This window comes from Argopecten irradians, chromosome 6 (assembly GCF_041381155.1).
Source record: "Argopecten irradians isolate NY chromosome 6, Ai_NY, whole genome shotgun sequence".
Taxonomy (NCBI): Eukaryota; Metazoa; Mollusca; class Bivalvia; order Pectinida; family Pectinidae; genus Argopecten; species Argopecten irradians.
The window spans coordinates 15,181,447-15,198,150 of record NC_091139.1 but is presented as its reverse complement, the minus strand read 5'-3'; the positions used below and the strand labels follow the sequence as shown (position 1 = coordinate 15,198,150).

Below are 16,704 nucleotides of genomic sequence, written 5' to 3'. Positions count from 1 at the left end.
TATCAAGTCATGTTTAAAGTCACTGGCAAGTCATGTCACAATCCAATCTCATGATATGTATTATACAGTCTCTCCACTGAGAGTAAGGACTAGACAATTTGGCCAGTATCCTGTTGGGTTAACCATATATATCTCTACCAATCAGTCTCTGGCCACCATTCCAATAGGGTTAACCATATATATCTCTACCACTCAGTCTCTGACCAGTTCTTTCCTGTAGGGTTAACCATATATATATCTACCGATCAATCTCTGGGCAGTTCTTTCCTGTAGGGTTAACCATATATATATCTACCAATCAGTCTCTGGCCAGTTCTTTCCTGTAGGGTTAACCATACATATCTCTACCAATCAGTCTCTGGGCAGTTCTTTCCTGTAGGGTTAACCATATATATCTCTACCAATCAGTCTCTGGCCACCATTCCAATAGGGTTAACCATATATATATATGGGTAACCATAACTCTACCAATCAGTCTCTGGCCAGCATTTCCTGTAGTGTTAACCATATATATCTCTACCAATCAGTCTCTGCCTCCTAGTAACCATATCTCAGTCTCTGGGTAACCATATTATCAGCACTCCGCAGTTCCCTGTAGGGTTAACCATATATATCTCTACCAATCAGCCTCTGGCCAGTTCTTTCCTGTAGGGTTAACCATATATATCTCTACCAATCAGTCTCTGGGCAGTTCTTTCCTGTAGGGTTAACCATATATATCTCTACCAATCAGTCTCTGGCCAGCATCCTGTAGGGTTAACCATATATATCTCTACCAATCAGCCTCTGGCCAGCATCCTGTAGTGTTAACCATATATATCTCTACCAATCAGTCTCTGGCCAGTTCTTTCCTGTAGGGTTAACCATATATATCTCTACTAATCAGTCTCTGGACAGTTCTTTCCTGTAGGGTTAACCATACATATCTCTACCAATCAGTCTCTGGGCAGTTCTTTCCTGTAGGGTTAACCATATATATATCTATACTAATCAGTCTCTGGACAGTTCTTTCCTGTAGGGTTAACCATGTATATCTCTACCAATCAGTCTCTGGCCAGTTCTTCCCTGTAGGATTAGTCTCTGATAGCCATTGCCATAGTTTGTAGACACTTCAATATGCCTAACAGTTGAGTACCTTCCACATTTACAACACATACACAATGTCTTAAATTCCATGGCATTAACAATATTGATGTATCAGGAAATATTCCATCCCTTCAAGTACCGGTAGCTGGTGGATCCTTGGAAAGATTTAGCTTGCTTTGGATCCTCAAATTTTCATAAAAACACAGATTAGTTTCCATGGTAACATTACACAATCTCCATAGTTATGCTGTACCAATCATACAGCGTTACTCCTCAGTTTCCATGGTAACCATACAAAATCTCCAGTTATGCTGTACCAATCATACAGCGTTACTCCTCAGTTTCCATGGTAACCATACACAATCTCCATAGTTACCATACTGTACCAATCATACAGCTTTACTCCTCAGTTTCCATGGTAACCATACACAATCTCTATAGTTACCATACTGTACCTATCATACAGTATAAACCCTCTCAATGTTCATGGACACACTACTGCACTGTTTGATGATAGACACTGCGTCATCGTGGTGGATCTTCGTGAAGTCATGACCATTCACCTAAAAAAATTCAAAGTTAAATATCAATAATCAAGTTAAATATTTATTCAATGAAAATCAGTAAAACTTCAAAAGAAAACTAAAGGAAATTATGTTTAAATTGATCATGTATTCATATTTTCCATGTATATATAGACTTCTCAAGTCCCATGTCCTATTTTTTAAGGGATTTGTTACTTGTCAAATGGAGTGTTTTATAGTACTTAAGATATGTAACCAGATGTCATACTCATTTAAATGTCTCTTTATCTATCTAGGCCATATTACTACTTGTCATTAACCAGTTTTCCACCTTTTAAGGACGGTATTTTAATCAGCAGTATTTCTGTAACCGAGTAGATCAATCTTAACGAACCACTAATATTTACTTTCGTTTCAGAAGAAAACATTACTAGCTTCATTAAGGACCTTTTCTTGGTGTTTATATACATTCTATAGTATTTCAACCCAAACTTTCCTCAAATTTCTGGTCAATAAGAACAATCTTCATTATTGACAGATATGTAATTTGTCATCCGTATCCCCTCAAAATAGAAATTTAAAAATTGCACCTACCTCAAGGATTTTATCCCCTGGACTAAGTGACATAGCTGCGGGTCCTTCGGATTGAACTTTTGTCACAAAGATACCCTGGAGTGTAGAATTTAAACTGTTAGAACAATGTAAAACCCAGAATGATGTGTAGTGGACAAACAGCTCTGTGTGTTAGTATTCCAACGTACAACCAATACTTGTTAGTACTATTAAACTAAATATGAACAAACTGAAGTAAATATTTCAGACCATCTCAGTCAAGCTGCAAAAATATGACATAAATCTTGAAAACATCAGCAGATTTTGTTTAAAATTATCATCTGAATTGTTATGTTTGATCATATCTTGCATATTTTAATGTCAAAAACTAAATCAAATAAAGAACAGAATAAATTGAAAATATGAGTGCACTATAGAAGGAGTATTTCCATCATAGCAGCCGATTTTCACCTTTCATCTTTTCATAATTGACAAATGGAAGTTACAGCAATTTGGCCTAAACATGCATCAAAGACTCAAGTCTCTTTTACACCTAGTTTTATATTTATCTAGAAATATTTATGCCTATGTTTTGTTTAAAAAACCCAAACAAACAAACAAAACACCTAAAACAAATCAGAACAATCCCAACTTCACTCCTGCAAATTAGAAATTAGGAAAAAGTATATCACATGCTCATGCTCTGACCCATAAATATGTAAACACTGGTTACCATGCCAACAGTTCTAGTGAAGGGCTACCTATAAGGAGGTGCAGGGGTATGGCTAATACCATGTATTTTACATCACACAACAAAACATCATAAATAAGCACATTACATCAAGCGAAATCTAAAACACAAATCTAATTCAACAAAGTGCTCACAACAAAATCTTAGCCTTATGAAACACTAGTCTATTATTTTGATTTTCATTTTTTTCCCTCTTCCTTCATCAAATCCATGATGAAATTATCATGACGTAAATCAAATCAAATTTGATATTTCTTTCTTGCAAAAATTTCATTGTTCCAGACATTTTTTATTTTCACAATTGAATGTACAAATGTAGATATATACATGCAGATTGCAGAAACTACAGATTCAACACATGAATCTAACATATGTGGAAACTAATAGCTAAAGCAGACAATAGTAAGAACTCGAGATCAACATATATTTCTATGCATCATATGTCTAATTCTTTTAACTACTATGAATATCCTAATTATTATCTATATCAATTAATTTGAATCAGTCATCAATAATTCTTAGGCATGATTAACAGAAACAATTAATTGAACCTTTAATTTATGATACATGTCCTATGATTTGCAAAACATTTTGATAAGCTATTAGTTTTATTATACATATTTTGACACACAAAAATTTCATAAATATATATCAAATTGGTTAGAACAAGATTTACCATGATACACCATAAACAAATACTTGTAATAGTTGATAACTTTGAATAACAATAATAATTAATGTGATATTTTTGTTTTACTTTGAGCATGGTAACCATGCTCTTTCGAAACACCTGGTCTTGTACTATTTTAGCTTGATCTTCATATATATACAAATATATTATATATTTTTTTAATTACACATAAGGATTATACTACTATTTAAGCTCAATGCATAAATTGATATTTAGTTCAAATAATGTACTTTATCATGATGATATTCATTTTGAAATATAATGCTTTACAATTTTTTTTAAAATGAAAACTGAAATTTTAATGAATATAAAATAATTTTGGATTCTTATCGAAATTTTATCAGTATTTTAAGACTATTTGCATGTTTTCCCTGTACCATTTTAATTGTTCACGCATCAATAATTACAAGAAAAGGATTTTAGCCACAGCAGTACAACACAAGAGTGAGCTGGTGATGTCATACAATATTAGGATTAGGTCGGTAAATAACACTAGGGGGGAGGGGTAGTTAGGGTTTCACCCCGACCCCCAGGGGCTCACCACAGGAAGCGTTCCTGGGCTCCCATTTCAATTCTACATAAGTATCGTCCACGGCTGCTGCTGATGACGCTGCTGCTGTAATGTTTGATAGCTAAAGGAGAAAAAGCATGGATACTCAAAGCAAAGCTTTCAACCAAAATCACGGGAACAGAAAAATCAATGCGTGCATGCTTTTATTTATTTAAAAGAATCAAAATAAATTTGTGCAATATCTCATAATAACTGAACTATAATCTTTAAGCATATTGTGTAAATGTTATCATGATAGAAAAATATACATAAGAAATGCCAAAATATGATTAAAGAAATCAAAGGTTTGTAATAAAATGAAAAAGTTTAAAAAAAAGAAAGCAGAAAACTGTTACTTAAAGCCAACCTGTTTTATAGTGATTTTGTCGATGATTCTGTTAGTAGAACTAGCCTACATATTTAATCCACTGTATCAGCAAACCAATACACTTAAAATCATGGTTAGTATTTAACTAAAGCAAGCGTTAGGTAGAAATATGTTAATAAGCTAATGAAACCAAACACAGAATGATGCACAATTACATGCAGCTGACTAATTAATTAATTAAACAATTAAAATCTGGCATTAATAAATCTCTAAACGAAAGAACTCCAGAATGAATTTCAGATACAGGAAAGTCACATCCATCATCTGCTAGAACCTAGCCTGGAGAAATTTATCATCAAACTTTTTTCTTCTTTTTTTAACTAATATAAATGACCCCGCGTCTTCTAAACCTCAATTAATTTGCTTGACATTCATGCCAATAAAAAGCAGGAATTTCTTATTCCTGACCAAATGATTGCTCGAATATGACCTTGAGATTGGGTCAAGGTCAGAGAAATACAAACACTCACTTTATCTCCTGCTCTGTAGGGGTTGCCAAGGGCACCATATCCTCCCGCGATACTGAACCCTAGACCAGGATTCTTTTTAATTGTCACACGGAACTGAAATACAACGTCCTCAAATAGATGTAAACTGATCTAAACCTATTGTGATGCATTAGTGTCAATAAAACTAAAACAGCAAAATCAAAACACAAACTATTATCAAAGACTCGCTACAGGTACCCATAGATACCAGCGGTTGTGAGTGTACCAATGCAAGCATCCATTAAAAATTATCAAAATTAAAAATTTCGGTGAAAACAAAACCAAACTCAACTAGTACCAAACGTTTATCTACACGTTTCTAGTTTACCAGCAATTATTTATAAGTTATCAAATTAAAAATTATGTGAAAACAAATCAAAAATGAAAACCACATGTTAAATGGATAAATTATGACATTTATAATGTAATAAATATAACATGATAGCATATACAGGAACAGACTTTCAAATGAAGCTTTTAAGTTATTCAAACTTCATTATATGTCATCTTTAATTTAAATTGAATTTGATTACTAAAATTTGATTTGAAAATTGATAAAAAAATTGTATTTAAAATAAAATGAAAATTTAGGTATATACCAATGTCATGAAAGTTTGAAAAAGACAGCGACACATCAACAGAAATTTTATTTAGATAACGCTTCATTTGACAGGCACCCCGGTTATATTATGGTATGAAGTCATGCATGATGAAAAAGCTGCCACACAGCTATGTTCTATATTCTGTACAATGAAGCTTATACACCAAATCCTCTAAAATCTCACCTTGTCCCCTTTCAAGTCATTCTGAATCATTTTGATTTGTTGTCGAGGTTCTCGGGTCTGATCGGGAGTTGCCCCCCCTGGCCTGGGAGATGCCCGTACTGGAGTGGCGTATGGTGTGTAGGGATATTGTTGTCCTGGAGACTTAACGTGTCGGGGCTCCTGTGGATAGCTGTAATCTGTAGGGAAAATCATTTTTCATTTAAGAATGATATAAATAGAATCTGACATGAGTCTGTCAGGTAAACACAGAGACCTCAACCCTCATAAAAGATTTTGGCCGTCAACTAAACTCTTTTAAGAAGAGCGAATTAAGGACAGGGCTTAAAAAGGATGTCTGTATGTTTTGATAGGCTGTGGTATATGCGTGTTGTGCTTCCTTGTAACAGTGGAACTCTTGTTCTTTTTTGTAGTGCTATCTCACTGAAACATGCTGACAAGGACATTTACTACATAGCCCACTCAGTCACAATGAACAAGAAAACGATGCTTAGATTTCCAAGATATCAGATAAACAAATGTATCACCAACTTACCTGAATATTTTGTCGGAGTATCTGTTGTTTTTTCAAAGTGCTGCCCATGATAGTACCCACTATCTGAGGAGCTAGATACCTGGGAAGTAGGCTCTGAGTTACTATTCTCAAACGCATTACCGTCATCACAATTGGACACCATGCGACCGTCATTGCTGTCCCCAAACGACCCCTGATGCATGTGGTGGTATAGTCCTTGATGGGGGTGCTGGTCGTATTTTTGTGGTGTGTCGTACGGCGAGTTTCTATGACTACTGTGTTCTCTACTGCTGTAGCCTGACTCCCGCGGCGAGTCTCTATGTTCGTCAAACGATCCTGACACAGGAGTTCTTGACCTATCAGGTGACACTGACATGGTGGAGGGGTCACTATTATAATTAAATTTGTACTCATCGTGTGAGGTACGGGAGTCATTGTGAGAATCGGACAAACCGTCAGAGCCATTTCTGTCTGCATAGTGGAACTCTTTTTCTAACTGTCTCGATGGATTTCCACGACTATAATCCATATTTCTATTAACGTCCGCGTATTTATCATCCGGCTTGTTCTCCATTTGTTCCTGAATTGTCATCCCCGACAATTTCTGGTGCATTGTGGGGGAGTTATTACCCCTTCTGTCGTAATTTAAGACACCATACGGTGAATTTCTGTTGGGGGTTGGAGGGAGTTTCTTCTGCCCTGGGGACGAGACATACGGGGGAGCTGGTTTGTATGGAGGGGGCACACCATTACTTTGATTGGACTGAAAGAAAAGCATAACAATAATTACTTTTCAATACAATTAATTAACATTCAAAATATTAATTTGAATACCGCCACATTCTGAGAAATAGTTGAGTCCAAGTTGGAACTCTGGTTAATTAGTCTAGATCTAATTGTTTAAGTGAAAATATTGATTTGATGAAACCTACAAAATTAAATGCCAGCTAGTATATAAAAAAATAAAATTATTTTCAAATCTTAATCTGAAATATCATTGATTTTTGCTATACAACTTCATAGAAAATTCTACTTTTTTTAATCTATAAAATGTCCCATAATAAAAAAATATTTGGTGTGACAAGTATCCTCAGAATATAATTTCAGTTGCTATAAGACACTTACCGAATTTGATCTATTAGGAAAATCCCTTGTGTTATTCGCATTGTAAATATCCCTTCGCTGGTCAGACACTCTCACATCACCATCGTCCTGACTACCACTAGCACTATTCGACCTTGACCTTTCGTAGCCTCCTGCTGGGAAGCCCTGCGGAGGTTCCGCATTCGTAGGAGTACTTTGGTCGACAATTTTACTTCTGTGAAACTGACTAGGGGAAGGAGGGGGTAAAGTCCTATTTACACTGTGTGGGGGGAGGGGTAAGGATCGGTCCATGTTGTGGGGCGGGTGAGATAAGGATCGGTCCATATACGGTTCAGACTTCCTCGTCTGAGGTTTCTGACCACTGTTATATGAATCACTACCTTGCATATGCATACTGTCCAAGTACATATCACTGCCCTTTATATTTAGATGTGGATTTGATGTCTTATGCGCAGAGTGATTTAGCTGTCTCTGAGAATCGTTCAGGTCGTAAGGAAGACTGTTCGCATTATGCTGTTGATTTATTGGCACTCCTCTAAAAGCAATGTCTCTAGAATCTCCGCCACGACCTTGGTAACATTCAAGGTCACTGGAGTAACCATCACGACCTTTCCATCGCCGTGATCCGGACTCACGTTCACTCTCATAACCACGGCGTTCATGCTGCTGAGCAAGAACTTGCTGTCTATGAAACCTAGCCACTTCTGTCTCACTACGATATCCTGTGTCAGAATCGTAATCTCGCGTCCGATGTCGACCTCCACGGTGCTGGTTGTTATGGTATCCTTTCTTGTTACTATGGTAAGATGGGTCGACAGATCGACCAAACATGCTGTACTGAGAAAAGGATGCCTCCAAGTCTTTAGGATTCACATAGGCAAATCCAGGCATGTTTCGAGAGTCATTTTGGTTTGAAGAGCTCCTCGCGGTCACCCCGACTGAATTGTTGGTCCGAGCGGATACACCCACAGACGACACACCCGGAGACTTAACAGATATGTCGGGGTTTGAGTTGTGATGAGACAGTTTAGAAGAGTCCCTCTGTGAGAATCCACCATCATCCTCGTCCTGTTTTTGTTTCCTGGTAGACAGTTTACCTAAAGCATCAAATTTACGGCATTCAACAGATAATTAAAATTCATTTCCTTTTAAATCCATAAATCAATATAACTGCTAAATCTTGTGGTGAACACAAATTTATCAACTGGATCATCAGGTGTCAATCAAACTGCATGTGACTTAGTATTTTGTATGCTACCATGTTTGCTCCGACATTGAACAGGTACAAGACATGGCTACACATTGCCTGACCATGGGTCAATTGGAAAAACTGCTCGTAATTTTGATTTACTACAAATTTCAATTCGCTTAGAATTTGAAACTCTTAAAGTAGCTATATGAGTTGCTACTTATCTGATAAGATATTTCTTTTTTGTCGAAATATTTCCATTCTCATGAGTTACTATACCTCCTTTCCTTGGGCTGTCGGGACGACTGGACTGAGACAGGTCAAGGACAAACGTGTCCGGTGAACTGTGACGGTTCTGCTGCATGCGAGCCTTATCCTTGGCTAGCTTCTCCTGTCAATACAATGCCACAAATAAATAAATTCATTTCTTAATATTTCAGTAGCTTCACATGCGAGTTCCTTTGAACCAGATAATATTTTCAATAGAAAGTGAAAGCTAGTGTTAGAATGCCTTTTTTCCTCAGTACAGAAATGTTTCCCTGTACATGAAAGTCTACAACTGTCATATGTATTTAAAACAGTACCGTAGATCAACTTATTTTCGCTGTGACTCAATTTCGTTTTTTTTTACCCTACAATATAATACATAATGATTTAGTTTTTTAAATATAAGCTATTATGATTCTACTTACTTGTGTTTGAAACAATTTAGTGTCATTTTGTTTGCGATTTCGTATTGCCCACCAAATATGCGAAAATTATTAGCCCGCGAAAATAAGTTACTACCTGTTGTCAGAATATGTTGTTGAGGTGGTAGGTACACTATACAAACCTGTCTCACCTAGCGGAATGTCTGCTGATTACAGGTAGGAGTTACTTTAGGCTCGAAGGTGTGAAAATGTGTCAAGATTGATATGAAAAAGAATGAGAGATGGATGAGGTGAGGAATGGAAGTTTGAGTTGATGATGACAGGATTTGTAGGATGAGAAGATGATGAGAAGATGGATGTCCATGAAAAGGAATGAAAAATTGGATTGCAAAAACAAATCATTGACGTAGATAGATAACTTTGATGGTAAACAAAGTCGAGGTAGTTAGATGAACAATGAAAATGACAGATGCATGCATGGATGAGAGAGGAAATACAAAAGCCTTCGATTTGGTGGTAAATGAAAGGAATGAAGTTTGCAGATTGAAAGAAAGTGCATTCTTGATGATCAGCAAAAAAGAAGAGTGCAATGAAGAAATGGAAAAAAAGATGGCTAAATGATCAGAATACCATGAGAAGAGATGACGAAGAGAGTGATAGGGATCAAGAAAAGAGTGGATATTGGTAAAGACGATTGGGAGGTATATTTTAAGACAAGTTAAACAATTAAAGGATCATGATTAGAAGTTTTAGTGAGGTGAATTAGGACGACATACCCGGTCAAACTTGTACAGTCTGTGGGTTTCCTGTAGTGTAGGAGAGGAGGGTTTGGCGATCCTCGCCTCTCGCATTCTCACATCACCGTGGTCAGCGGAACTGGACACAATGCCATGTCCACTCTACAACACACAACGCCAGGACAGAGGGTATTAGTATTAGTGGGTTAGTGTGGGTTACAACAGCTTGAAGCATCAGGGTAACGGGACAACACAGTAGATTTTCAACAGGTTTCTGTTTTGTTTTTCTCTTTATATATTTTTTCTTGGGGGTGGGGGGGGTTGGGTTCCATTACTGAAAACAAATCTTCAAGAAGTCAATATCACCACCAAATACATGTAAAACTAAATACATTTGGTGACATGTAAAACATTTTGAAATTAAGTTGAGAAAATTTTAAGAATAAAAGTCTGGTTTTTTGGATCATATAGTAGCTATAAGTTTGAAACAGTCTTACGCTTATAAAAATGTTTTGCCCTTTTTGATTGGCTTACTATAAATTCAAGCCTAAGATTCATGATCTTGGAGCCTGGTCTGCACAAATAATGAATATTTTAAGGGATAATTGAAAAAAGATAATGAAATTCTGTAAAAAAATATGTTAACTCACAAAGTACATTGATTGATATAAATGATATGAACATCAATATGGTCTATACATGCAGAGAAATGGGAATGAAGCAACATCCCACCACCACCAACAACAACAGCAACAATGACATGCAGGCAATTATAAGTTATGTCATGCCACGATAAATATATTCGTACACAACGACAACAAATCATTAATCACTGTTTTAAACTTTCTAGATATATAAATACTTTTCACAAGTGCCCCATATTAATATCAGACATTAGACAGAGATATACTTTTTATTCCGTAAATGGTCGTATGCATTATAGCCACACTTCCATATAAAACTCACTTAAAATATTTTTCTCTATTCAAAGGTTTATTTTCGTATGCTACAAAAATATGTCAGAATTGTTAACATGCACTTTTGCAAATTCTGATATATTCTTGTGTCAGTATATACACAAAGAATCCAAACTACATTTTAATATTTTACATCTAAATCATTTTTGTTTGACAAGTGCATTAAGATTCAGCTTTATAACAAATTCTACCCTTACCCCGAGTATGAATAAATTATAAGAATATATTATAATAATAATGTAAATAATACATACGAATTAATGTTATATAGAGCATTCAACATTTGTGTATTGTACTGTTCGTCAAGTTAATGGTGATCTGTCCGGATGCACTTTATTGCAATAATGGAAATTCTTCACACAGCGACTAACTGTTTATAATAATCTTGTCATTGTAAAAAATCGTTGGTAGATCTGTCGGAAGTATATTTTTAGGTAGAATATGTTACCTGCATTATGCTTTATTTATTTAGTACCTTTATGCAGGTATTTTCAAATACCTGTTCGCCTTGTTGTAATTCTATAATTCAGTATAACTTGTCAAAACCGACCTTTGTCTAATCCAGATACTTGTCTATCAATTGTTAGTAATCAAAACCTGTATAATCCAGAAACCTGGCTATACTGACAAAATAGACTGGTACCTATGACATCTGGTTAAACTGTATAAGCATTAAATGCATGGCCTGATCAGGGTTTGAACCTGGAACCTCTGAACTCTAGCCAGATGGCTACCTGGTCGCTGCAGAATGACCCTGGACTAAAACGACTAAACTTTCATGTTTATTTTTAGTACTGTAGCAATCACTTTAAAGTGTGTGTGAACTACGTGTGTAATGTACAGTGTGATTGGACACGTTTATCAGTAGAAGAAATGGGGCACTTATGATTAATGATGCATCAAATTAAAAATATTTTGAATCAGACAGCTCAATTAGGCTTTTAGTTATTTTTTTTTTAGATAAATATGTTATGTATGTATTGTAACTGTTACATTTGGAATGTTAAATGATGATAATTTGAAAAAGAAATGGTTCCGGGAAAACCTGAGTATTAATGTTATTTATATTTTTTCACATCATCGTAAGTTTACATATACAACATACGTATTAGTGATAGAATTTAATTCTTCTTTTATTAATTTGCAATTTTCCCAAAGTATCTATATTTTGATGGAGGATGTGTCAAATCTAATATATAATCAGATTAGGTGAGATTCAGGCACTATCACACCAAAATGTCCCCTGATGAGCTGTTAATATGAAGAGGCACCCTAAAAGAGAACCGAGCTACACTTTAAATGGTCGACCCAAACTTCCACCCAGTAATTCTAATTCCACATCACACAGGCTTTGTAAAACAGAAATCTCTGCCAACAAACTACCCCCTTTACATAATCTCCTTTTCTCCCCAAAATTTTTTCGTGCTACCCTGCTGCAGAATAGTGTCGAGATCGTGCTGTGACTTTCAAGTCTGACACCAGATGGCGTACCTCTCTATCAAATGCCTTATTGTCCTCTCCGCCTCTCCATGGTCGACCATCTCCTGTAAGTTTCTGCCGAACAGCAAGGTTGCGAGCGTGGCGGATCTTTTCTCGCATCTCTTTAGGATATGGTGTGGGACACCTGACTAGCTTGCCCTAGAAACGAGGTCACCGGGGTTATGGCATAGCAACATCATTAGTAACCATGGTAACCAGTTAATTAGTATGCGAAAAAAAACCATGCTGTACTGCACGATGCTTGTCGAGCTTTATGTTACGCAGCAAGGCCAGCTTTACATGGACACGCATCCGTTACCATGACAATACATGTACATTCCGTAAACACTTTGCAATGTTAGCTTATATTGTTACATGAACGGTGAAATTATAAAATTAACGTGAATTTAAGATGATTTTTATATTGGTTGATTAGAATTAACTTGAACACAACGTTTTTTTTTTCATTCAAGGATATAACATGCTCATAACAGAGAACGCTAAAACAAAATTCATAACAATTAACAATTATTTCAGAAGAGGGAACAAATGGCCATAACTTGGCAACAACATGCGGGTATAAAAAACATGCATCGGAAAAGTCTCAGAGATAATATATAGCTAAATTTAGATGTAATCTGTAGAGTAATTGATACTTTAATGCTTTACTAAGCATCTTTACCATATCATATCTATTCCGTCTTTGAATAACACAGAGTTATCTGCTCTTGTTGTTATAGGTACTGTTTGTGACGTCATTAGTTTGTGAGCAAAACTTGTGTCAGTTTCTCGAAAAAATATGCTGTTATGCTAACAAAACACATTACGTAACAATCAATACCTACCCTGCAAGGGCAGATAACTCTATAATATGAAAATATTGAATATCCTTGCCCATTCATACATTCCATAAACATCCATGACATTCAATCATCTACATTCTCATCTACTTATCATCTACCAGCCAGTAAAACATTAAGCTGTGTAAGATATAGTTCTAAAGTATACAGCTTATAGTGCAGATTATATAATAGTATATACATTATACATGTATAAACTACATTTCTACAGTATGAAGGGATGAGATCAAAGGAAAAGAGAATTTAAGGCATGATATATATACTTGACATACATCAATATGTAATATAAACATTCTGGCACTTTTCAACATCTAGACGATTTGACGAATATAATCAGAAATTTTTTAGACTAAACCGGGACAGATATGGGAGGATCTACTAAGGGACAGGTTATTTATAGAATGGTCCTTACATCCTCGTCGAGTTCCTCTGTGAACTCAAAGTGGATCTGTTGTCTCCGCTCTCGCTCCTCATCCCAGATTGAGGCGTGGAAACTGTCTGTGTCCCCTCCGCCATTGATGTCTCCTGTATGATATAAAGCGTGTTATGTAGAGGTGGCTGTAGATAGTTTAAGGAGAAGATGATACAGCTTAGATATGTTCCACAGAATACCATGATGGCATAACTTTATCAGCATAATTTTAATTTTGGATAAGAATAACATTTCTCAGATATGCTGTCTTTACAAGTATTAATGTATGCGGTGTTCTTGTGTTGACAATGACAGAAATGCGACTGCAGGAAGATAGTTAAGCTTCTCTGGAAAGAGCAGAAAATAAACAGCTCTGTGGCTGTGCTGAACTTAATTATAAAATAGATGGTGTTCAATGCTAACTTACCCGATTCCTCTGATGGACACTGAGGCAGCAGATAACAGGTCAAAATCTTACGACCAGTTTCTGGTTCAATCTCAGACTGGAACGGTACGATAGGCCTTGTCTGTTTGACAGAAGACAAATCATAATGTTAATTTGTTTTGATGATAAAGATATGTTGATCTGTATGAGAAGAAGCAAAGGCCATTTTTATTCAGCAGGGTAGATTTCTAGCTACAGTAAACTAAATGACATTACTGGTATGGATCAATCCAATAGCAGTGTGTACTTTTCTGGTTTATGAATTTAATCTTCTACCAATTTCACCCTTACCAAATGGCATTAAGTACAGATTCCAAAACTTTTCAACATTTTCAGCATGCGATAGATAGTTATATCCTAACTTCTCAACTTACTATACCACTTTAATTTTTAGGGAGAAGACCTATATAGGCAATGCCTGCTATCTGATCCCATTGGCTTTGTTTTTGTCAATAAAATTAGTTTGAAATGAAATTTCATAATGGATTGGTCTGTCTTTGATTTCGAAGAGTCTAAAAGTGCCTTCAGGGGTGCATAGGTTAATCAAAACAGCCATTTTAACTAATGTAACAAAGTACCTGGTTCTCGGAGAGCCATAGGGCCTGTAGCTCCTTCAGTTTAGTGACTGAGAAGGGGAGGAACTTGAGGAGGTTGTCACTGAGGTTGAGGACTCGGAGACGCGGTATACGTCCAAGTTCATCTGGGATATATTCCAGTTTGTTACTGCGCAGTGACAGCACTGTAATCCCGCTACAACTTCCGAGCTGGGAAGAGACAAAAGTAAAATGATGTCAGTAAATGTATACAAAACATTTATAAATAAATCATATTTATAGTTAGTAGGAAATAAATTCAGTTGTCTTTGTAACAATTCACTGTTGACTTGACTTGAAGTAAATGAATGTATTTTTGTGTTTGTGTTTTGTGATCCCAACATGACTGTAGTCCTGATGGTGACACCAGGCATGTTCTATCAAGGAATCGAACCTCAGGCCAGTTAGGTACAGGCCCCACTAAAAGATTGACATTTATATATTGTCTTGATTCTACAAAATCTGATATTTCAGCAATCCATTTTAGGTCTTACTGTATTTTAAGTGAAAATAATTATCGTTGTGGTAATGTGTTTTAAGTGCTACAAGACAAGTTTTTATGAAATAATGATTAATGAATAATGATGATTTTTTTCAAAATAGCATTTATTTCAAAGACTACTATCGTATATCTACTATATTGTCACAAAGCTGAGAGTGTAGTTGTTTACTAATTTTTACCAATAGTGATACTTATAAACTGTACAAGTGCAGCTTATGTATCGTCTAGAACATGGTTTTCATATTGATAAAATAAAATTACAATAAACTTTTTAAAATTTTTGTGAAAAACTATATCTACATCACGATTTTTCTTGAAATAAATTTAATGTGTTTAGGATACATGTTGGGAGTCTGGTTTGTCCGATTCCCCAAAGTCTATTTAGTGCAGCCGTTATGAGGGCTACATGTCGTACATAACGCAGGCGTTTCCATTGATAATTACAGATGCAGTCGGTTGGTGTTGTGGGGTTCCCATTATAATGCTAATCTTAAGTAACTGATATACCTCAACAGTAGCTGTACGACTATACGCCTATTCAATGAAATTCAGAAGAATCTAACTTTATATATGAAACAAAATCTATAATTACACAAAACCATTTTTATCCTGGTGTTTTTTTCATTTGACAGATGCAGGCTGTTACAATGCAGATCATGTTTTACTTTTGTTAATTTGAGTTTGTGTTTCACCATCAGGAGGGAACAGGTTACACAGGTTAACCCACCTCCCTCCTAAAATCTGTCTATCTCTCTTCATCTGTCTAGGAGGAAATAAAATATGAAGTCCCAAGTGTCCCAACTTCAACCTTTGTAACTTTGCACGAAATACTAAAAGTCTTAGTCTCCAAAAACTCAAACTTAACTGATTCATTTTTTTGAAGTATTTATCTATGAGAAGACATTGATTGTTGTATCACGAAACGGTAAAAGTAACATCAATGATTTGTGAGTAAATACCTCTATCTTATACTAATAATCCACATTGTTTCCACATATTACAGAGTTATCTGGCCTTGAGGCTAGGAATTGATTGTGACATCATCTGTTTATGAGCACATTTATAATTTTTGATCACAAGAGCAGATAACTCCACAATACAAATAGAAAACTGAGCCCCGTCCTCCCTTAAATCAGAAATCCTGTGTTATCTACCTCAGCTGGGATCATCTCCAGGCAATTCTCATCAGCATAGAATGTCCGAAGGTTTCGGAGAAGTCCCAAGGACGATGGAAGATCCTCAAGGTCGTTACGACTGACATTTAGCTCGGACAAGGATGTCAGGCTGTGGGATTACAAACGAATATATATTTAAGCAAAAGGCTTGTATAGAAAACATAGACTTTTAAATCAATAAGATTTAACTAACGAAATCTTATCAAACATGATCTTTACTGATTTTGGAGCACTCAAATTGTCACATAATACCAT

At 35.8% G+C, this 16,704-nt stretch overlaps 1 protein-coding gene across 7 annotated transcripts in view; it reads right to left on the bottom strand.

Annotated features, from left to right (window-relative positions):
• Nucleotides 1-594: 594 nt before the first annotated feature.
• LOC138325114 (erbin-like) overlaps nt 595-16,704 on the bottom strand; it is a 72,399-nt gene continuing 56,289 nt past the window's right edge. For 2 of the 7 annotated variants that reach the window (XM_069270550.1, XM_069270551.1), the window contains exons 10-22: nt 16,429-16,558; nt 14,758-14,943; nt 14,162-14,261; nt 13,735-13,847; nt 12,475-12,621; nt 10,046-10,168; nt 8,899-9,010; nt 7,452-8,527; nt 6,348-7,089; nt 5,816-5,991; nt 5,013-5,105; nt 2,205-2,279; nt 595-1,649 (exon numbers count right to left, since the gene is read on the bottom strand). In XM_069270550.1, coding sequence (XP_069126651.1) covers nt 1,545-1,649; nt 2,205-2,279; nt 5,013-5,105; nt 5,816-5,991; nt 6,348-7,089; nt 7,452-8,527; nt 8,899-9,010; nt 10,046-10,168; nt 12,475-12,621; nt 13,735-13,847; nt 14,162-14,261; nt 14,758-14,943; nt 16,429-16,558 — 3,178 coding nt within the window. In that variant the 3' untranslated portion in view covers nt 595-1,544. Of the gene's footprint in view, nt 1,650-2,204; nt 2,280-4,145; nt 4,237-5,012; nt 5,106-5,815; nt 5,992-6,347; nt 7,090-7,451; nt 8,528-8,898; nt 9,011-10,045; nt 10,169-12,474; nt 12,622-13,734; nt 13,848-14,161; nt 14,262-14,757; nt 14,944-16,428; nt 16,559-16,704 lie in introns of all 7 variants that reach the window. The other 5 variants (XM_069270552.1, XM_069270556.1, XM_069270553.1 and 2 more) reach the window with 5 other exon arrangements.